Consider the following 23,122-nt stretch of genomic DNA (forward strand, 5'->3'; position numbering starts at 1 on the left):
AATTTGGTTCTGGGGGCTCTTCAAGCTCTTCCGTTTGAACCTATGCATTCACTGGACATTAAATTACTTTCTTGGAAAGTTTTGTTTTCTTTTGGCCATCTCTTCTGCTAGAAGAGTTTCTGAATTATCTGCTCTTTCTTGTGAATCTCCTTTTCTGATTTTCCATCAGGATAAGGCGGTGTTGCGAACTTCTTTTAAATTTTTACCTAAGGTTGTGAATTCTAACAACATTAGTAGAGAAATTGTGGTTCCTTCATTATGTCCTAATCCTAAGAATTCTAAGGAGAGATCATTGCATTCTTTGGATGTAGTTAGAGCTTTGAAATATTATGTTGAAGCTACTAAGAATTTCCGAAAGACTTCTAGTCTATTTGTTATCTTTTCCGGTTCTAGGAAAGGTCAGAAGGCCTCTGCCATTTCTTTGGCATCTTGGTTGAAATCTTTAATTCATCATGCTTATGTCGAGTCGGGTAAATCTCCGCCTCAAAGGATTACAGCTCATTCTACTAGGTCAGTTTCTACTTCCTGGGCGTTTAGGAATGAAGCTTCGATTGATCAGATTTGCAAAGCAGCAATTTGGTCTTCTTTGCATACTTTTACTAAATTCTACCATTTTGATGTGTATTCTTCTTCTGAAGCAGTTTTTGGTAGAAAAATACTTCAGGCAGCTGTTTCAGTCTGATTCTTCTGCTTATAATTTCAGTTTTCTTCATTATAAGATTTAAACTTTATTTTGGGTGTGGATTATTTTTCAGCGGAATTGGCTGTCTTTATTTTATCCCTCCCTCTCTAGTGACTCTTGCGTGGAAGATCCACATCTTGGGTAGTCATTATCCCATACGTCACTAGCTCATGGACTCTTGCTAATTACATGAAAGAAAACATAATTTATGTAAGAACTTACCTGATAAATTCATTTCTTTCATATTAGCAAGAGTCCATGAGGCCCACCCTTTTTTGTGGTGGTTATGATTTTTTTGTATAAAGCACAATTATTCCAATTCCTTGTTTTTTATGCTTTCGCACTTTTTTCTTATCACCCCACTTCTTGGCTATTCGTTAAACTGATTTGTGGGTGTGGTGAGGGGTGTATTTATAGGCATTTTGAGGTTTGGGAAACTTTGCCCCTCCTGGTAGGAATGTATATCCCATACGTCACTAGCTCATGGACTCTTGCTAATATGAAAGAAATGAATTTATCAGGTAAGTTCTTACATAAATTATGTTTTTAGATTATTTGTACAGCTAGGAAGCATCTATAAGGAGTTATGAAGATGCTGTGACATGATTACTGAGAGACAAAACAACTACATTTTGTTTTGCTTGCTACAGCTACTGACACTTTATAAAGGGTCTAGCAAAATGGTCAGTGCAGAAAGAAAGAAAAAAAGAAGACATAATTCAAACCGCAAAAATGGTATCCTTGTAAATGAGCACGTGCAGGAACATTTCATGTTCTACAGATCCAGCTCTGTATTATCTTACCTGTCTTCAGGGCCATCAGACTGGCCCTGGAAATTTGTATTGCCCGGCCCAGCCCCGCCCCACTGCTCAGCCCCGCCTACCAACTCAGCCCCCTCCGGCTTATGACCCAATCCTGCCCTGACTCATAGATACAACTGTTAACATGAACAGTGGCACAGGGGGTGCACTGCTTACAGGGCTGTGTACGTTTTAACAATAGCAAATGTTCACATTTTCAAAGTGAACATTTTATAAGTGAGGCACTAATTTTTAAGAATTATACAAGAATTACACTCAATACTCTCCACACTGCTGGTTACTAACTAACAAACTGCCTACTGACATCTGCTAAGGAATGTTGAGTTAACCTACTGTCTCTTCTGCTTTCAGGTACGTGAATTAAGGCCCTGCATTGAAATCCTGCTATTCCCTGCTTTTCTGTCATTTTACACCAAGTCTCTCTTTTTGGTACGTGAATTAAGGCCCTGCATTGAAATCCTGCTATTCCCTGCTTTTCTGTCATTTTACATCAAGTCTCTCGGTGTATATATATATATATATATATATATATATATATATATATATATATATATATATATATATATATATATATATATATATTTATATATATATATATATATATATATATATATTGAACACACAAATTTAGGCTGTTAAAATTAAGTCCTGCATTTTTTGTAATGATTTTTCCCAATGTCTCAATTCTAATGTCTAGTTAATTGCCATGTTATGCTCAATCCTTATCAATACTTGCTATAACTCTAAAATTTATAGTTTTCTTATGTCACAGTTTTAACCCCCTCCAAATTTTATTGTCTGTTTACTTAACTCATCTCACCCTGACCAGATTCTAACATTCCAATTGGCCTTACCAACTGTCTTTGATTAGCAATTAACTAAATTTAGTGGACTCAGCTGACTGCCCTACCTGTATATATTTCAGACTAGTTTGGGGATGTGCACTGCTTACAGGGCTGTGTACTTTTTAACAATAGCAAATGTTCACATTTTCCAAGTGAACATTTTATAAGTGAGGCAATAATTTTTAAGAATTATACAAGAATTCAACAAGGATTGGGCAAGGGGCAAGACACAAGGCAAGTACTCTTGTAATACTGTGTTCTATGTATCTCATGGTATCCTTTTGCAAGTGCTGCTGTAACATTGTGTCTTATGTGTTTACTTGGTTCCCACTTTCATAATAATGCTCAATATCTTCATACTCCTTTTTGCTACCTCTTGTCTCTATAACAAACTACATTACTCACTTACTCCTTCTCCCTCTCCACCTGCACTGTTTATTAGCCCATCTCTCTTATACTCACCTTACTTTTGTACTCATGAACTTTACCTATTCCTAAACACTCTCTCTCCCCCCTGCCTTTCAGCCAAACAACAGTCTCATTACTGCAAATCTGCTTCTCATCTCATGTCACTCTCCCTCTTGCTCATACTAGCTGCTGGCGACATCTCCCCTAATCCTGGTCCCTCACAACCTCCTAGCCTTTCACATCCTTGTGTGCCTTTCAATAGACTTCATAAACTAAACTCTGGTAACCTTAATTGCATTCCTCTTACATCTAAAAACCCCTCCCCCTTTACTTGTGCACTCTGGAACTCTCGCTCTGTTTGCAACAAGCTCACTTCTATCCATGATTTCTTTATCTCCCACTCTCTTAACCTTCTGGCTCTTACAGAAACCTGGCTCTCTGCTTCAGACACAGCATCCACTGCTGCACTGTCACATGGGGGTCTCCATTTCAGCCACACTCCTAGGTCTGGCAATAGACAAGGAGGTGGTGTCAGTATTTTACTTTCCTCTCGTTGCACCTTCCAACAAATACAGCCCTTCTCTTCACTCACATTTTCTTCATTTGAAGCACACATGATTCGGTTATTCTCTCCCCTCTCTATACGTGTTGCAGTCATATACCGCCCCCCTGGCTCCCCAACTCAATTTTTAGATCACTTTGCTGCCTGGCTTCCTTATTTCCTTTCCTCAGACACCCCTGCCCTCATTCTTGGCGACTTTAACATCCCTCTTGACAATCCCAATGCCTCCTCTGCAATACAACTTCTTCAACTGACTTCCTCTTTCGGCCTGTCACAATGGGCTGACTCTCCCACTCACAAAGATGGTCATTCCCTTGATCTGATTTTCACCTATCGATGCACTCTTTCAAATTTAACAAACTCCCCTTTTCCTCTCTCTGACCATCATCTCTTAACTTGCAACATCACTTCCTTACCTACAACTCCCCCTCCCTCTACCCCTCACACCAAACTTCACAGAAGCACTAAGTCACTAGATCTGCATCAGCTCGCCAGCTCTCTCAAACCTCTCCTCTCATCCATCACCTCCTTTTCCTGCCCTGACCAATCTATCTGCCAGTATAATTCCACCCTTACATCGGTCATTGACACTCTGGCCCCTCCAACCTTAGCTCAGAAACCACACTCTCATCCTCAGCCCTGGCATACTCCTCTGACACGATACCTACGCAGATGCTCCCGTACTGCTGAGCGACATTGGAGGAAATCTCGGAGTTCAGCTGACTTTCTTCACTACAAGTTCTTCCTGAACTCCTACTATTCTGCCCTTAATCTTTATAAGCAACAATATTTTCTAATCTCGTCTCTACTCTTTCCTCTAACCCTAAACGTCTGTTCTCCACGTTCAACACTCTTCTCCGCCCACCCCCACCTCCTAACACAACCTCTCTCTCAGCTCAAGATTTTGCAAGCCACTTCAAAAACAAAATTGACTCCATCAGAAGTGAAATCAGCTCTCAACATACTTCCAATCTCCCACCCCCTCAAAAGCTCACGATCACCCAAAACCCAAATATCCAAAAATGCAGCTCTTTTGCCCCTGTTAATGAGGATGAAGTTTCTGCCCTTATAATGTCCTCCCACCTCACTACCTGTCCCATCGACCCCATCCCCTCACAGCTACTCCCCTCCCTCTCTTCTACCCTCACCCCCATACTCACACACATTTTCAACCTCTCCCTCAGCAGTGGTATATTTTCCTCATCTCTAAAACATGCACTGGTCACACCTATCCTCAAAAAACCTTCCCTTGATCCAACCTCCCCTTCCAATTACCGCCCTATTTCCCTACTCCCTCTTGCCTCAAAGCTCCTCGAAAAGCTAGTTTATGCACGTCTATCCCATTTCCTTACACTAAACTCTCTTCTTGACCCACTGCAATCTGGATTTCGTTCCCATCACTCTACAGAGACAGCAATTATCAAGGTTACCAATGACCTACTTACAGCAAAACCCAAAGGCCACTTCTCTCTGCTTATCCTCCTTGACCTATCTGCAGCCTTTGACACTGTTGACCACCCTCTTCTGCTCCAAACCCTCCAATCCTTCGGCATCTGTGACACAGCTCTCTCGTGGTTCTCTTCCTATCTGACTAACCGTACATTTAGTGTAGCCTTCTCCGGAGCATCCTCTGCCCCGTTACCACTTTCTGTTGGGGTATCTCAAGGCTCTGTCCTTGGTCCCCTTCTCTTTTCAATCTACACGTCGTCACTAGGTTCCTTAATAAAGTCCCAATGGTTTCAATACCATTTGTATGCCGATGACACCCAAATCTACCTCTCTGCACCAGACCTACCTCCTTCCTTACTAACCCGTGTCACTAACTGTCTTTCTCACATCTCATCTTGGATGTCCTCTCACTACCTTAAGCTAAATCTCTCCAAAACTGAACTCCTTATTTTTCCCCCTTCTTCCAATGTCTCCGCCCCCAAAATTTCTATAACTGTTGATAATTCCATCATTACCCCTACCCCGCATGCCCGATGTCTTGGGGTCACACTTGACTCAGATCTTTCCTTCACTCCTCCCATTCAGTCCTTGGCTAAAGCCTGCCGCTTCCACCTTAAAAACATTGCTAAAATTAGACATTTCCTTACACAAGATACAACCAAGATTTTAATCCACTCTCTCATCCTTTCCCGCCTCGACTACTGCAATTCCGTCCTCTCTGGTCTACCTAGCTGCCGCATAGCACCTTTACAATCCATTATGAATGCCTCTGCCAGGCTCATCTTCCTTACTCGTCGCTCTTCATCTGCTGCACCTCTCTGCCAATCCCTCCACTGGCTTCCTCTTGCCTCTAGGATTAAACATAAAATCCTCACCCTGACATATAAAGCTCTCAACTGTACTGCTCCCCCCTACATCTCAGAACTTGTCTCTAGATACTCTCCCTCCTGCCCCCTTCGATCAGCTCAGGATCTCCTCCTCTCTTGTTACTTCCTCACATTCACGTTTACAGGACTTCTCCTGACTGGCCCCCATCTTGTGAAATTCCCTGCCTCGCTCCATAAGACTCTCCCCTAGTTTTAACAGCTTCAAGCACTCCCTAAAAACTCTACTATTCAGGGATGCATAGAACCAACAATAACCTTTCCTAACGCCATTGCTTTCCCCTTGAACCCCTTAGATTGTAAGCCTATGGGCCCAGCTGTTTACAGATCGCTTCATAAGAGCCGACTAAAACAGTGAAACTCTCGGCAGGGCCCTCTACCCACTTGACCCCTACAAAAGCTATCCTGTACACCGACTATGTTTACAGCGCTGCGGAATCTGTTGGCGCTCTACAAATACCTGATAATAATAATAATAATAATAATACATGAACCTGATAGGAATTACAATGTTTGCCAAGTAAAGAGCAAGTAGCAAATGCAGTCACATAACATATTTGAGTTCAGGGACCGTCCGTCATTTAGTTATACCCTACAAATTACTTAGTGAAACTACTATCTAGTATAAGAGACTGAACCTTGTCCCCAACACTACAACTCCTGGTACGTTCATTTCCCTGCGCTATGGGGGAGAGAGACAGCAAAAGAGAGGGAGAGAGACAGCAAAAGAGAGGGGGACAGCAAAAGAGAGGGGGAGAGAGCAAAAGAAAGGGGGAGAGAGCAAAAGAGAGGGGGAGAGCGCAAAAGAGAGGGGAAGAGAAAGTGCAAAACAGAGGGAGGAAAAGCGAGGGGGTGAAAGAGAGCTAAAGAGATGTGGGAGAGAGAAAACAAGAGAAAGGGGAGAAAGAGAGAGCAAAAGAGAAAGGAGTAAGAGCAAAAGAGAGGGGAGAGAGAGCAAAAGAGAGGGAGAGAGACAGCAAAAGAGAGGGGGAGAAAGCGGAGAGAGAGAGCAAAAGAGAGGGGAGTGAGAGCAAAAGAGAGGAGGAGAGCGCAAAAGAAGGGAGAGAGAGAGCATGCAAAAGAGAGGGGGGAAGAGAGAGCGAGAGAGCGAGCAAAAGAGAGGGGGAGAGAGCAAAAGAGAGGGGGAGAGAAAGAGCAAAAGAGAGGGGGAAAGCGCAAAAGAGAGGTTAGAGAGAGCGCAAAGATAGGGGGGGACGAGAGGGGGGAGAGAGAGAGAAAAAGAGAGGGGGGAAAGAGCAAAAGAGAGGGGGGATAGAGAGAGAGCAATGGGTGGAACAGCTGTACTGCAAAAAATGGCCCGTGTACACGGGCTTTAGGACTAGTATAATATAATAGGCGGAACAGCTGCACTGCAAAAAATGGCCTGTGTACACGGGCTTTAGGACTAGTATAATATAATAGGCCAAGTGTGTTTGTCAGAAGCTGTCATGCACAGTAGAGACTGCGCAAGGACAAGCACACCTGGCCTTCAACAAACTGACCTGTCCACCACGAGAACTGTAGGCATGATGGGGGCGGCCATGGCCGTGAGAGAGCAAAAGAGAGGAGATAGCAAAAGAGAGGGGAGAGCAAAAGAGAGAGGGGAGAGAGAGCAAAAGAGAGGGAAGAGAGCAAAAGAGGGGGATAGAGAGCAAAAGAGAGTGAGAGAGACCAAAAGAGAGAGAAACAGCAAAAGAGAGGGGGAAAGAGCAAAAGAGAGGGAAGAGAGCAAAAGAGGGGGATAGTAGAGCAAAAGAGAGAAACAGCAAAAGAGAGGGGGGACTGCTGTACTGCAAAAAATAGCCCGTGTAAACGGGCTTTAGGACTGTTTTATAAAATATCAGTACTGTCTAGTTTTGTTCTGCTTTTGTCATTCCCTTTAAAAAATATATATTTTTTAATTTATAAGAAATTATTATAAACAACCGATTTAAAAATGTTACAAACGCATTCCAAATCTAGATCACACCGATTGAGATAATTTGCACACTATCTAGTGACTTTAAAGCCCATTAATACTTTATGAGCTCAGCTGCTGCCTTCACTCTCAAACCTTTACTTTAATGACATAAACAACAAAGTGAACACGCTGTGTGTGACGTCTCCAGGATTTGACCAATCAACGCAAGATATGTTATACAGCCCGTCCCTCCCTACTTGGCCCAGCTGCTTTCCCTCGGTACTCAACCTCTATAACATCGGAGATTGCTGCGAGGCAGTTATGGGTGGGGGTAATGTATCCCGGGAAAGCAACGGTGTTCTGCGTAGAGGTATTTTATCTACATCAGCCTCAAAGCATACAAAATCACAACGTAAACAACCACAAAACCAGCAGAGGGCGCACACACTTTAAATCGTCTGAAAAGCAGCACTGTCATCAGCAGCTGCACTGTGCATGATATTAGTTTCAATACGTTGCTATATTCAGCACAGAACAGAGATTTGGCCCATAGTAAGCTGTTAAACAATATTGCAAGGATGTTGTCATCAGTACAAAATTGTTGAGATTGCAGTAAAAGAAAATAGGGAAAACGGAATTAAAAAGTGCATGTTCGTAAATCAGCCATTTGCTACTTGTTGACTTCCTTGTAATTTAGGAGAGATCCCCTCCCTTTAATTTCCTGTGAAGTATGATCAAGATCTATGAGGGGACATGAAAAGGAGAACAGATAGGAGGAGAGCACCTGCAGTAAGGAACGCAGGATGGCTGAAGAAAACAAGGGATGATGCATTGGAAAAGGAGGAAGTAGTGGATATGGAAATAGAAGAAATCCTGCAAGAGGATGTTTGCATCAGTATAACTGGTGAGTTTGGTATCTAACTACACCACTGTGTGATTTGTTATGACAGCCTGTGTAAAAGAAGTCAAATGTCTAGAAACATTGGGATTAATAGTAATCATCATTTTCACACAATTGTTTGTCTGTTTTACTTTACTTGATAAGTAGGTTTTACATTTAAACAAAACAGTTGGTTTCAGCCCCTCACATTATAGATGTGAAAATGCAATATCCATGAGATTATTCTGAACAAAGAATGGATTAACCGTGCAGTGGTTGTTAATAGTAGCTTTGCAAGAAATCATCTCCATGTGCTGTGAGCTCACTACTGAGAATGTATTAGGATGACATGCAAATAAATGTCACCCATAATGTTAAAGGGACAGTTTAATATTAAAATGCTCTTGATGTTTTTTGTACTAGTTTGCATCTAGGTAGAGTCATATTGCAGCACCTTAGTGAGACATGATGAGCCAGTTGGGAGCAGCATACACCGGTAGCTGTTAATCACTGGCCATGTCTTGTGCAATGTGTTGTAAACTTGAGCTAGGTGTGTAACCCCTCTGCAGGTTACCATTCTGAAATGCAGTGGATGCGCTGTAGCTTGTGTCATTGGCTTCCTAAATTGTTTAACATGTAAACCACTTCAAGTTGCCTTCCATGCAGTGTATTACTTTTTACTGTGTTTTTCATATTGCACAGCTAATAAATTGCATCTCATAGAGGTTTACTATCTATCTATCTATCTATCTATCATCTATCTATCTATCTATCACTCATAGAGCGCAAACTAATCACCCGTGAGGGTCTCAAGGCGCTATACAAAATATAAATTCCTTGAACAAAACTTGTGACCTGCAAACTTTGTGTGTTGAGTTTAAAGGGATACTAAACCCATTTTTTTTTCCTGTTTCAGATAGAGCATGCATGTTTATGCAACTTTTTTATTTTCTCCTATTATCAAATTGTCTTCGTTCTTTTACTATCTCTATTTGAAAATGCAGAAAAGTAATGTTAGGAGCTGGCCCATTTTTGGTTCAGCACCTGGGTAGAGCTTGCTGATTGGTTTGCTACATTTAGCCACCAACCAGCAAGCGCTACCCAGGTGCTGAACCAAAAATGGGCCGGCTCTTAAAGGGACACTGAAGCCAAATTTTTTCTTTTGTGATTCAGGTAGAGCATGACATTTTAAGCATCTTTTTAATTTACTCCTATTATCAAATTTTCTTCATTCTCTTGGTATCTTTATTTCTTTTTCAAATAAAGATAGCAAGAGAACGAAGAAAAATTGATAATAGGAGTAAATTAGAAAGTTGCTTAAAATTGCATGCTCTATCTAAATCTTGAAAGAAACATTAGAAATGCAGCACTGATTTAATCCAAATTGGAATACACACAGGTGCACTTCAGTTTTGAGTAGAATCATTTTTTTTGTAGTTTTAGCAAACATGTTTCTAGTAAAAGCTATAGTTGTTTCAAGAGTTTTATTAAGTGTGCTCTCTGCACCATCATTTTAAACGTAGCCCTTGCTCAGAGAGCTTATGGTGTATCACCTGGTGTAATGACTGAATTTGCGTCATTGCTCACACGATACAATATACACTGACCGAGCAGCTGCAGCAATTAAACTGCTGGTGCACTAAGAATATCTAGCTATGCATCACATGCAGGTGCAGAGAACAAATGCTAACACTAAAATAGTAACAACGTTTTTACTAGAAGCATTGTCACCAATATATGTGTATAGCATATCTATATAGTCTGTATCCAAAGATGTAATTCATCTGTGTTCAGTTTTGACCAGAATGGGCTGAAAGAGGTAACTGACTTCAGGGGCCCGATGCCCTGACTGCCAGAGTAGCGATCATCTGCACAGTTTGTTTTTTTCTCCTGGGCTGCCAGGGGGACTGAGTGACTTAGCCTCTCCTACTTTTCAGTAGGGGCTCACAGATTTGACTCTCGGCAGGTGCACTGCCTCTTAAGACTTATTCCAGTCCCTGCTAGGTTTGCTCACTGCCATTCTCGGAAGCATTTAGAGAAGTTTCAGCTACTAAGTCTTGATTGTAAGGAAGACAGGAACTGCATAAGGAAAGTTCCATATGACTATAGTACACCATATGCTGACTGTGAGGCATATGACTGGCAGCTATCAGTGTGAGCTAAGGATAAATGGAAAACAGTACACTAATTAATCTGAAGTTATTTTAATCATCCCAATTGTGCTTCTTGTAGGGAAAGTTCTGCTACAAATACAGCTTTTGCGTGCCCTATACTTCTGCCATTACACAGCACTCCTTCATAGCCTTGCATCCTGCACAGAGAGGGAGTGCAGCAGACAGAGCATATGCAATAATGTTACTGCTAAAGTGCTGCTGTTTAAAGTGATAGGTTTGTGCTAAACCATATTGATTTGAAAATATTAGCCCAATTCAGAACAGCGCATACCTTAGAAAACACTTCACTTACTGTGATAACAACCAATGAATATGCTGAGTCCCAGCAAAAGCAATAACTGGCATGTATCCAGGTAAATAGTGGATCTGAACATAAGCTCCGATTCACTGTTTACTTTTACGTCATTGGCTCTCCACTTTGTTATGTACTGTGCTTGCACTAGAAACTCATGCACATGCCTGGTGTTAGATCCATAGAGACGTTAAAGGGACATAAAACCCAATATTTTTCTTTCACGATTCAGACAGAGCATGCCATTTTAAACAACTTTCCAATTTACTTCTATTATTTAATGTGCTTCCTTCTTTTGTTATCCTTTACTGAAAGGTTTATCTAGGAAAGCTCCGGAGCAAAATTAGATAATAGAAGTAAATTAGAAAGTTGTTTAAAATTGCATTCTCTATCTGAATCATGAAAGGAAAAAATTTGGGTTTCATGTCCCTTTAATCTCGTCTGCCCTCTAAAGCGCATGTGCATTATCGCTGCTGACCAACTGCACATTAGAGACAACAATCTGTATGGCTTACTTTTTTATTGGTTGCCATACTAGATGTCATAAAGAAAAAATTACAAAGGGGGGGTGAATTGCGAGTGACTTAAAAGATAGCCTGGATGATCAAACACTTACAGGTACTTCTGGCGGGAAAAAGACGAACACTATTGCAAGTTTTAAATGAAACCGTTTCTAGGTGATACAAGTAAACTCTCTGACTTCACCATCACTTTAACGCTTGCTTTTCACCAGAAGACTGGGGTCTCCATCCCCCCCCTATATAATTGCTGATAGACCAAGGGCAGACTGGGATTGGTGGAAGTGGAGGAATACTAAGCTGGGGTGGGTCCCAGACCCCGGAAGCGTGCTCCAGGTCTTGGGATGACGAAGCTAAACCTGATGTGCACAGTGCTCTGTCAGCAGGGTGGGTTGGCCTGATAAAATTTTAGTTAGGAGCACAAACATTTCTAGGGTTGGTCCTGCCCACTTGTTTATGCTACTATCAACTATAGGTGCAGGGTGTTAAATATAAGAATAATAGAAGACGTCTGAGTGGAATTGATACTCAGCTACCCAAATTAGTGCACACCCCACCTCTCCCTTGCTGAACATCAAGGCCAGGATATTTTACCAGTGCTTGTATTCATTTAAAGGCATCTTTTTATTATGATGCCCAGATTCTATTACATTTGTAAACATTACTTCCAGTTATCAAACTTTTGCTTAGTTTAATTAGGATTTTTGTTGTTACTCCCATATAATAGTACTTAGTACTTCAGTGACTTTTTATTTTAAGTGCCTTATTGGGCAACTAACACATTTAAAACACCACATATTTGCATCTACCATATCCTTAAAGGGCTGCATTGTACTTTAAAGAAACACTAAAGTTAAAATTAAAACTTTCATGACTAAGCTTTTCTAATACCAGTTCCTTTCCTCCATTGCTATCCGCCACTAACCCACTTAGCATGAAAGCCTAAGAGCCCAACTGTTTGCAGATCACCTTCATAAGAGCTGACTAAAACAGTGCGACTCTCGGCAGGGCCCTCTACCCATTTGATCCCTATAAATGCTACCTTGTATACCGCCTATGTTTATAGCGCTGCAGAATCTGTTGGCGCGCTACAAATTACCGATAATAATAGTTAGAGAACACAATTTTTATCTAAATGAGCCTCTGACGAAGTAGGGACCTCACGAAATGCGTTAGGCCACGCCCATCAATCCCGCGAGATTTGCTTGGAAGCACTCCAGCCATCTTAGAGGGAGCTCTAAAGCATCTGCTGTGTCTGTGTTGGAAGCGACTGTGTGAAGGTGCTTAGAAGTTCTTGTGCTGGATCCTAAGGAACCTGTTTACGGATATATTCCCTAACGACCTTCAGGATTCCTATTGGTGATCATTGGACACATCTCTGTCTTTGCTCTATCGTTATATGAGATCACCGCTTTTCCAATACCTCATATCTGTTTGAGGTTATCAAATGTGAGTGTGCTATGTTTTGGTTATATCTGTAATAAAGCCTATTTTTAAATGGTTTACACTTAGAGTAGCTTTGCGCTCTTTTCCCTTTCTTTTTTCACATGTTTTGCCAAGAGGTGTTCCAGCACCTGTCTGATCAAGAGCTGCATCGCCACCTGGACGTTTGACTCTTTCAAGGACTCATTTGTGAACCTTTTTGCATAGCACTTGAACATATTTTATGGTTTGTGAGTATTTCTAATATATGTGTGCATAAAATAAATATATATATATATATATATACTCCTGTTTATTGAATGTTAGTATTTATTTATTTATTGCACTTATTATTGGCGCTTATATATATATATATATATATATATATATATATATATATATATATATATATATATATATATATATATATATATATATGTGTGTATTTTGTGCACAATCCCTTTTTTATAAACACAATTTCTGAGGCACCAACTCTTACTAAGTTTTAGCAAGATTTCACAGAATATACGTAAATGCAAATTGGTATTGGTTGATGGCTGTCACATGATGCAGTGGGAAGGAAAATTGAACTAACTGAAATATGCAACAAATGTAAAAAACACAGAGGTGCCAAATGGCCGAGTACAGTCTTAAATAGAGGAATAAATGTAAAGTAGGCTACTCGCATAAACATAGCACCTAATAGGCGCTAGTAGAGCAGGCTGCAGCTTCACAGTTGTCCAGCTAACTTTATTTGGTGTGTACAAGTCCAATCAGGAGATGGTAGTGAATCCAAAGCTCGAGGGTTCCCCTATAATATATCTCTGGTGCACCAACAAGCGCTATACAAGCTTACTGGAACTTCACAGCCGCCCAGCTGACTGCACTCCAACTATAGCAGGAATCGATCCAACGATGCCAAAAGCTATACACAAAGTCAAGCAAGTGTATGTAGAATAAAACGAACATTTATTAAACAGCAATGCGTCTCTCAGCCAACACAGATCTGTTTCTTAAGGCTAAATAACTTTGAAATTTGTCAGTGAAAATTCTACTACTCATTTGGAATTTAAACAATGTGCTTTTGTGTTGTCTTTTTTTTTTTTATGCATTTATTGATTATGCTTTTCGAATGCGTTAAGTAGTCCTTTGACCTTTATGTTGGACCCCTATGAAAGTGTTTTAATTCATTTTGTCCAAAGGAGGTAGTGTATTAACAGAATTTTAGGAGAAGTGGAGAGTTAGTGTAGTTGGGGGTAAAATACATTCTTTAAGGTGACAGGGTGGGGTCTGCAAGGTTGTAGAGAGTTATTTACCTTTTTATATCAATTTTACATGAAGAGCAGCAGCATTTCCATTTTTATTTTTTGTTTTTATGGCGTGTTGTGTATGCACAGCAAAGTAGTTTATTTGAGCAGTCTTCCTCTAATGTACATTGTACTACATTGCTAAAGTTATGGACACGTAAGATACTGTTCTGTATGGTTTGAAAACCATTTGAGAAAACAAATATTTTCTATAATACCAGTGTTAAATCGAGAACTCTAATACATTGAAAACTCCAATCTGACGTCACTTCCGGTGATTCCATACATCTGATTGGTTCGTGTCTCAGTGAGTGACAGGATTCACAACCAATCAGATGGGCACTGTAATCGCCTATTTTCACTATCTATTTTGCCTCTGCCTGGAGGGTTTAAGGGGGGCGATACACTTGGTGTGTATGCCAAGACAGGAAAAACAGATAGTGAAAATAAGAGTCACGGAAGTGACGCCAGATTGGAGTTTTCAAGGAATTGGAGTTCTCAACAGAGCACCAACAGGAAAATCTTTAAAGTATACTACAATATGCTATGATATATTGAAACCTATTTGTTACTATTATGTCTGCTAATTGTGTTAAAGGGACAGTCCACACCAAAATTATTGTTGTTTAAAAAGATAGATAACGCCTTTATGACCCATTCCTTATCTTTGAATAACCAACATTGTTATATTAATATACTTAAAGGGACATGAAACCCAATTTTTTTTCTTTTGTGATTTAGAAAGAGCATGTCATTTTAAACAACTTGCTAATTTACTTCTATTGTCTAATTTGCTTCATTCTCTTGGTATCACTTGCTGAAAAGCATATCTAGATATGCTCAGTAACTGCTGATTGGTTGCTGCACATAAAGGCCTCGTGTGATTGGCTCACACATGTGCATTGCTATTTCTTCAACAAAGGATATCTAAAGAATTGAGCAAATTAGATAATTGAAGTAAATTGGAAAGTTGTTTAAAATTGCATGCCCTATCTGAATCATGAAAGTTTAATTTTGACTAGACTGTCCCTTTAATAATATATAAGCCTTTATATTTCTGCCTGTTTCTAAGCAACTACAGACAGCCTCTTATCACATGCTTTATTACCCTTTCACAACAAGATAGTGCTGTGCCATATAGATAACATTGTGCAGGACACAGTACTAATTGGCTGAAATGCAAGTCAATAGATAATAGTCATGTGATAAGGAGGCTTAGATACAAGGTAATCACAGAGGTAAAAAGTGTATTAATATAACACTGTTGGTTGTGCAAAACTGGGGAATGGGTAATAGAGGGATTATCTATCTTTTTAAACCATAAACATTTTGGTGTAGACTTTCCCTTTTAAGAACCGTATAAATAGCTTCTTTTTTGACACTTGGTGGTTCTTCTTCTTCTTTATACTGGTATATTTCTTCTGCTCCTAGCCATTCATGCTTCTCAATTACTGCTGGTCATTTCTGCTTCTTGTTGGTTATTCCCAATCCATGTCTTCTGCTAACCATTACTGCAAATATTTTTGTTCATAGTAATCTGTATTGCTCTGACCATTATTGTTCATTTTTCTGCTGGTCTGATGCCTGTGTTCCTGTTGGCCATACTACTCACGTTTCTTTGAGTCACCATTACCTGTGTATCCTACTCAATACGGCTGCCTGAATTCCTACTAGTCATTGCAGTCTGTTTATCCTGTTGGCCCCTAAATGCCTGTGCATATCCATTGTGTTCTGTGTTCCTGCTATTCCGTACTGCCTGTATCTTGCTGCCTATCTCTACTTGTGAACTTGCTGACCTCTTAATACCTGTTTATTCTGACTATTGCTTTTTTAGTATTTGCTGGTGTTTACTGCTGGTAACCCTTGGTGATTATTAGTGAATCAATATGCAAAATACATATGAGGTATAATTGCTGACCAGCTAGGCTTCCTGCAATGAAATTAACATATATTTAAACTTAAAGGGACATAATACTCATATGCTAAATCACTTGAAACTGATGCAGTATAACTGTAAAAAGCTGACAAGAAAATATCACCGGAGCATCTCTATGTAAAAAAGGAAGATATTTTACCTCACAATCTCCTCAGCTCAGCAGAGTAAGTTCTGTGTAAAAAGTTATACTCAACTGCTCCCAGCTGCAGGTAAAAAAATTAAAAAAAAATGAAGAAATGAACAGCAGCCAATCAGCATCAGCAGTGCTGAGGTCATGAACTTTTACTGTGATCTCATGAGATTTGACTTGACTCTCATGAGATTTCATTGTAAACTTCCTTTACCTGATTGGTGAAATAGGATGAGTGCACGATGCTCATCCCTTCAGATGTCCCAGGACAGACACACTAAAATGCTGCTTAGAAATCCTTTACAATGGGAGGTGGCTACTGAGGAACTTTTGAGGTAAAATAACTTTCTTTTTTACATAGAGATGTTCAGGAGATATTTTCTAGTCAGCTTTTTACAGCTATGCTGCATCACTTTCAAGTGTTTAAACATTTGGGTATTATGGCCCTTTAATACACGTTTTCAAGTTGGTAAAGGAACTGGGCATATCTACATAGGACTAAGGTAAGTATTGCGATCTGTGGTTGGAGATCTTTAGAATAGAAAACGTTATCTCTCTCACAGTGCTATAAGCAGGTGTACATTAGTAGTATTTGTGACAGCAGGTAGTACCTATAGAAAGTTAATTTAGACAGCAGGGTATTTTAAGACCCCTGCAATTAAACCTGTTTACATAGTGGGCTCATTTTGATCATCTATTTTCTTGTATTGCATTTTTAGAGCTGATCTCTTAACGGGTTAATTGTAACCCCTGGTGTGGCATATCCATTTGCCACCGCTATAGTATCACCAGCTCCACACTGTATGATGGGGAATATTCTTAAACGCAGATTAGAGAGAAAAGCGCCAGGCCAATGGTGTAAGTGCAGCTTGCAAAACAAGGCAGAGACAGGAAAATGCCACAAAACTTTGACTCGCATTTCTTTAAGGTCCCATTTTTAAGGTGCCAATTAAACCTGCGGTGCTGGACATGTTAAGCACTTTAATACAATATTTAACAGCCTAGATGTTAAGGTTACCTAAACTTTTTATATATAAACAGTATTAATAAACACCAACTGCTACACAAGCTGTAAGTCTCTCTCCTACATTTTTCTGTATAAGCTCTAATACTATTTTTTAAATTTTTATTTTTTAAATGTATTTGCTCTCACAAATTCCTCTTTGGCAGCAGCTATAAGGAGGTCTCATTGGGTTCAGGGGCTACAAATTCTATTAAAAAACTTGCATTGTTTTCTGATGACCTGACAGAAGTTACAGAATGCACTGGCTTCTAGGAGATATGATATAATACCATGGGTGGGACAGGTCACAGCCATTAAAATGAGGTTGCTCCTGAAGCTTACTTATTTTTTTTAGATGCCTGCCTTACTTATTTTTCAGATGCCTGCCCCTCAAGATTCCTTGACCTTAAGATAAACTTTGAGCAGTAAGAGGCCTAAGGTATTACAATTATTTTGATATAGGATGAATTTGCCTCCTGAATATTTGACTCTATTGTGAAGCAGCAAGTTCTTCCATGCTATGGCATGGGGTTCAAATCTTCCCCCTACTAGATGGAGAGAACTGGAACAGGGTTCCCTTTTTTTAATATACTGTATGTGGCCTCTTGTGGATCCCACAACACTGCTTCACCTCCATATCATTTGTTAATATTTTTTTATTCCACATTGCCAAGACCCTTTGGTTTAAACTTTGACAGTACTTTCTGGTGGCCCCACATCCATTCTCTATTCATTCCCTTAAGGGCTTACTCCAAGGGGCTTCCAGAATTCCACATCAAGTTGTGGCGTAATACTTTGATTATTTTACTTAGAGACGTTTATTGCGAAGTTTCATTGCTCACTCATGATGCCATGATTCTGACCACCTCCCTTATATTTTATCTCTAACATTTTAAGGAGATTGGGGCTTTTTTGTGGAACGCCCTAGACTCATATCTCCTTGGGAGATAAGGTGGACCTGGGATTTGAGATGCTTGCACCTATCTCATCACATTTAAAAAAGCCTTTTAAACTGCCTTACTTTTGTTAAAACAAGAGCCATCAGAGAATATGAGACACACTGGGGTACAGAGTTTTTAGGAAAGCAGTGGCAAGAAGCTGTTCTGTCCACCACATTAGCAGTTTACTATGTTATACTTTATGAGCTTTAGTATAAAATAATAACTATGTGGCACCTAATCCTTCTCTAAGATGCATAAAATATTCCCCTTCATTCTCCGGTACATTGGGGAGATTGGGACTTCCCTCCAACATGTCTGGAGGACATGCTCTGTAGTACTCCCCCTTGGGTCCAAAACTTGTAAACTATGTTCCCTGCTGGGACTTCCACATCATTTTAATCCAGAAACGGCTTTACTCCACATAGGGATTTAAAAGACCACTAGATCCCAGAGACCTCTATTAAAGGGACAGTCTACACCAGAATTTTTATTGTTTTAATAGATAGATAATCCCTTATTTTATTTATTACCCATTCCCCAGTTTTGCATAACCAACACAGTTATATTAATATACTTTTAACCTCTGTGATTATTTTGTATCTAAGCCTCTGCAAACTGCCCCTTTATTTCAGTTCTTTTGACAGACTTGCAGTTTAGCCAATCAGTGCCTTCTCCCAGATAACTTCACGTGCACAAACACAGTGTTATCTATATGAAATACATGAACTAACACCCTCTAGTGGTGAAAAACTGTTAAAATGCATTCTGAAAAGAGGTGGCCTTCAAGGTCTAAGAAATTAGCATATGAACCTCCCAGGTTAAGCTTTCAACTAAAGAATACCAAGAGAACAAAGCAAAATTGGTGATAAAAGTGAATTGGAAAATTGTTTAAAATTACATGCTCTATCTGAATCATAAAAGTTTATTTTGGCCTAGACTGTCCCTTTAATCTACTTTCTAATGGTCACTAAACTATCTATTGCTAGGAATTGGAAGAAGCAGTCTACTCCAGACTGGTTCATTTGATATTATCAAGATCTTTAAGAATATGAAGGGATATTTTAGATTTTTTTTCCAAAATGCAGATTGACTTGTATTGCACAGCCTGGGAATCCTGGGATTCCATAGACCCAAAAGTTTTGTTTTGTTATCTTAATACCATGTTAAAGGGACAGTAAACACCAGATTTTGTTTTTGTTTAATTTAAAAGGTAGATAATCCCTTTATTACCCATTCCCCAGTTTTTCATAACCAACACAGTTATAATAATATGTTTTACCTCTGTAATTACCTTGTATCTAAGCATCTGCAGACTGCCCCCTTATTTCAGTTCTTTTGACAGACTTGCATTTTTAGCCAATTAGTGCTCACTCCTAGGAGCTTCACCTGCCTGAGCTCAATGTTATCTATATGAAGCACATGAACTAACGCCCTCTAGTGGTGAACAACTGTCAAAATGCTTTGATTAGAGGCGGCCTTCAAGGTCTAAGAAATTAGCATATGAACCTCCTAGGTTTAGCTTTCAACTAAGAATACCAAGAGAACTAAGCAAAATTGGTAATTAAAGTAAATTGGAAAGTTGTTTAAAATGACATGCCCTATTTAAATCATGAAAGTTTTTTTTTTTTTTTTTTTTTACTTGACTGCCACTTTAATGTCTAAATGTGTTTATTCTTCTATATGAATTGTTGTCTGATCTCTGTGTACACTGATTTGAAATTGTTTGTACCTAATAAAAACTTATTTAAAGAAAAATAAAAAAAATCTGCCTTGAGTGTGATTTGATCTTGTTAACATAGTTCAGGAGATATCTGCAGAAAAAGAACAGAGGCGCCACCATAGCCTAGTACCACCAAAACAAATGGAAAATGGTGCAGGATATCTAGTATAGCCCAGTTGTTTGCTCTTTGTGTCTATACAGGTTATAGGAGTGCTTCCTCAAGGTGCCTTTGACCGGACATCATTGCTGGCAGCATACAGTGAGCTGGACCACTGTGAAGTTCCAGTCTGCACCACTAGCACTGTTGGGTGCTACACCTTTGTGAGTATACTAGATATCCTGCACCATTTTCCATTTGTTTTGGTGGTACTAGGCCATGTTGGCGCCTCTGTTCTTTTTCTGCAGATTACGATAACATCAGGATTTGACCGTCCTTCAACTGCTGCTTCATTTTGGATAAATTGGTCTTTATTGTTCTGTTGGCGTATGGTTTTTATATATATTTTTTATATTTACTCTTTTATTATAGTATTGTTATTACTTTTATATTTAGTGTTAGGAAGCGCCCCTATGGGTTTGTGTATACATCTGTACACCCAATCTCTTTTCCATAGTTCAGGAGATATAATACCTCAAAGCTAGCTGAGCACTTGATAAGTCCTTTAGCAGTTTTTATTTTCTAATGATATCACATACAATAGTAGTGTATTATAGACATAAGTTTAAATGTATTTAATAACACATTTTCTGTGCAAATTACCTTTTTCCTGCTTATTTGTTTGCCTTTAAACCATCACAATTGTGCGATGAATCTGTTTGAAACGTTCGGATATCTTCGTCTGAGCCTTCTGATACCTGACTTCATTAAAGGGATAGGAAACACAGAAATTTTCTTTGGAAACTTTTTAAAAATGAGATGCTCTGTCTGAATTACAAATTAGCTTTTTTTTATTTTTTTTTTATCAAATTTGTTTTGTTCCCATGATATTCTGAATTGAAGAGAAACCTAGGTTGGCATATGCAACAAAGATACAGAGAGAACAAAAACAAATTATAATAGAAATAAATTAGAATGTTGTTTTTAGTCATCAAATGCTCTATCTGAACCATGAAAGAAAATGAGAGAGACCATATTATTTATTTTTTTATGTAAAGAAAAACTTACAAGTAGATCAAGCCTCGGATCTGCTAGGATTCTCTTTTATCTAAAGAAAGAAAATGTAAGCTTCTAATTATGCTACAGATATTCCTAAAACTTTTTGCTGCAGCAAAATGATAACAAATTGTAAATTTCAATTTTAAATCAGGACCAATTTTTATAAGAGGGATTCTTAGATTCTCTACAGGGCAAGTGAGTAAACCACAATCCTCTGCCTCCTGATACTTGGGCACTGATATTCAAATGATTCTCCAGCTTGGAGAGAAATAGTATTTCAGATTTCACAGGGGCTGAACTCACTGAATGCTCAAAATATAAAAAGAGCCGAACTCTCCAGCACTGCAAGATCTCTCTCATTTATTCATGTGAAGGAGAGACAAGCACTACATGATATGAGAGTTTTGTTACACTTGCACATTGTGATTTGTATTTTATATTAATATACATATCAGATTGTGTCCTTTCAGTATTATTGCATTTAAGCTTTGCACTTTCTCATTTAGATTTAGATCTAGCAGTAATTTTATAAATTCTGATTATGTTTTGAAATTTTCTGTGTTACTTTAACAAATTAGGATTATACTTTTTGCAAAAGATACACAGAAATATACTAATTAAATGGCACTTTGTATGTGCTCCATTGTAAACTAAAACTGACAGTTTCTAAAAAGTGGGATGGGCATGGCAGGTCCCTGAGCTGAATAGGGGAGTTCCCAGGTTATGTCTTAAGCTCGCTCACTAGTCTTGTGAATATTTGAAAGCATTTTAAACAAGCTGGTCTCACTGATTTTCCTCACCAGCTGTATGCAGGTAAAGTTTGCTAAAAATCCACAATACTCCTTATTTTAACTAACAGAAAAGTAATATAATACTAAAAAATAGACAAAGTTACATTGTAGTGAAGATGTTTAATTTGTAATTGATGCAAACTGAACCTTTTATATCAGCCCCAAGTGTTCTCTAGTTAGCTTCTCTCTCCCGTGTGAAATTTTGCATCCCATAGAGCTTCATTACCATCTATTGAAGGCATCTCTTTGGGACTTCCAGGTTTATCCTCTTTTCTTAGAAAATACAGTGAGTTCAGCCCCTGTAAAGTCTGCACTATAATCTTTCTCTAAACTAGAGACTGTTTGTTTATTTTGCCCATAAAAAAGTAATAAAGCTCTCTGGGAAACTGAAGCTGACAGTTTTTTCTGTTTTTATTTAAATAAAAGAACAACAAAGTCCGAGACTAAAGGGACAGTCACCACCAGATTTTTTGTTGTTTTAAAAGATAGATAATCTCTTAATTACCAATTCCCCAGTTTTGCATAACCAACACCGTTTTAATTATACACGTTTTACCTCTGTAATTACCTTGTGTCTAAGCCTCAGCAGACATTTCAGTTCTTTTGACAGACTTGCATTTTAGCCAATCAGAGCTGTCTCCATGGTAAATTCACGTGCATGAGCTCAATGTTATCTATATGAAACGCATGACCTTATGCCCTCTAGTGGTAAAAAACTATCAATATGCATTTAGATTAGAGGCGGCCTTCAAGGTCTAATAAATTACCATATGAACCTCCTAGGTTTAGCTTTCAACTAAGAATACCAAGAGAACAAAGCAAAATTGGTGATAAAAGTAAATTGAAAAGTTGTTTAAAATTACATGCCCTATCTGAATCATAAAAATTTTTTTGGACTTGACAGTCCCTTAATTTGTTAAAGTTACAGAAACTGAAGGCATAATCAGAATTTGTAAAATTACAATCCTATTTATACTGCTGTATACAAAATAAAAAACAATAGCTTAAAAAGTTTAAATTTTAATAAAATGTAATCTGAAGTGTAAAGTCATATAAAATAGAAAGCACAAAGTGTAAATGTAGCAGAACTGTCATGTAATTCAGTGCTATATTTAACTGGGATTGTCTCTCCTTAAAGGGACACTGAACCAAATTTTTTTTTCTTTAGTGATTCAGATAGAGCATGAAATTTTAAGCAACTTTCTAATTTACTCCTATTATTAAATTTTCTTCATTCTCTTGGTATCTTTATTTGAAATGTAAGTTTAGATGCCGGCCCATTGTTGGTGAACACCTGGGTT

The 23,122-nt window shown here is 38.8% G+C and overlaps 1 protein-coding gene across 6 annotated transcripts in view; it reads left to right on the forward strand.

Annotated features, from left to right (window-relative positions):
• The first annotated feature begins 7,806 nt into the window (after positions 1–7,806).
• The window catches only part of CDC14B (cell division cycle 14B), a 389,498-nt gene continuing 374,182 nt past the window's right edge, over positions 7,807–23,122 (forward strand). For all 6 annotated transcript variants that reach the window (XM_053702410.1, XM_053702405.1, XM_053702407.1 and 3 more), the window contains exon 1: positions 7,807–8,455. In XM_053702410.1, the coding sequence (XP_053558385.1) occupies positions 8,305–8,455 (151 nt within the window). In that variant the 5' untranslated portion in view covers positions 7,807–8,304. The remainder of the gene's footprint in view (positions 8,456–23,122) is intronic.

The sequence above is a fragment of the Bombina bombina genome, chromosome 2 (genome assembly GCF_027579735.1).
Source record: "Bombina bombina isolate aBomBom1 chromosome 2, aBomBom1.pri, whole genome shotgun sequence".
NCBI lineage: Eukaryota > Metazoa > Chordata > Amphibia > Anura > Bombinatoridae > Bombina > Bombina bombina.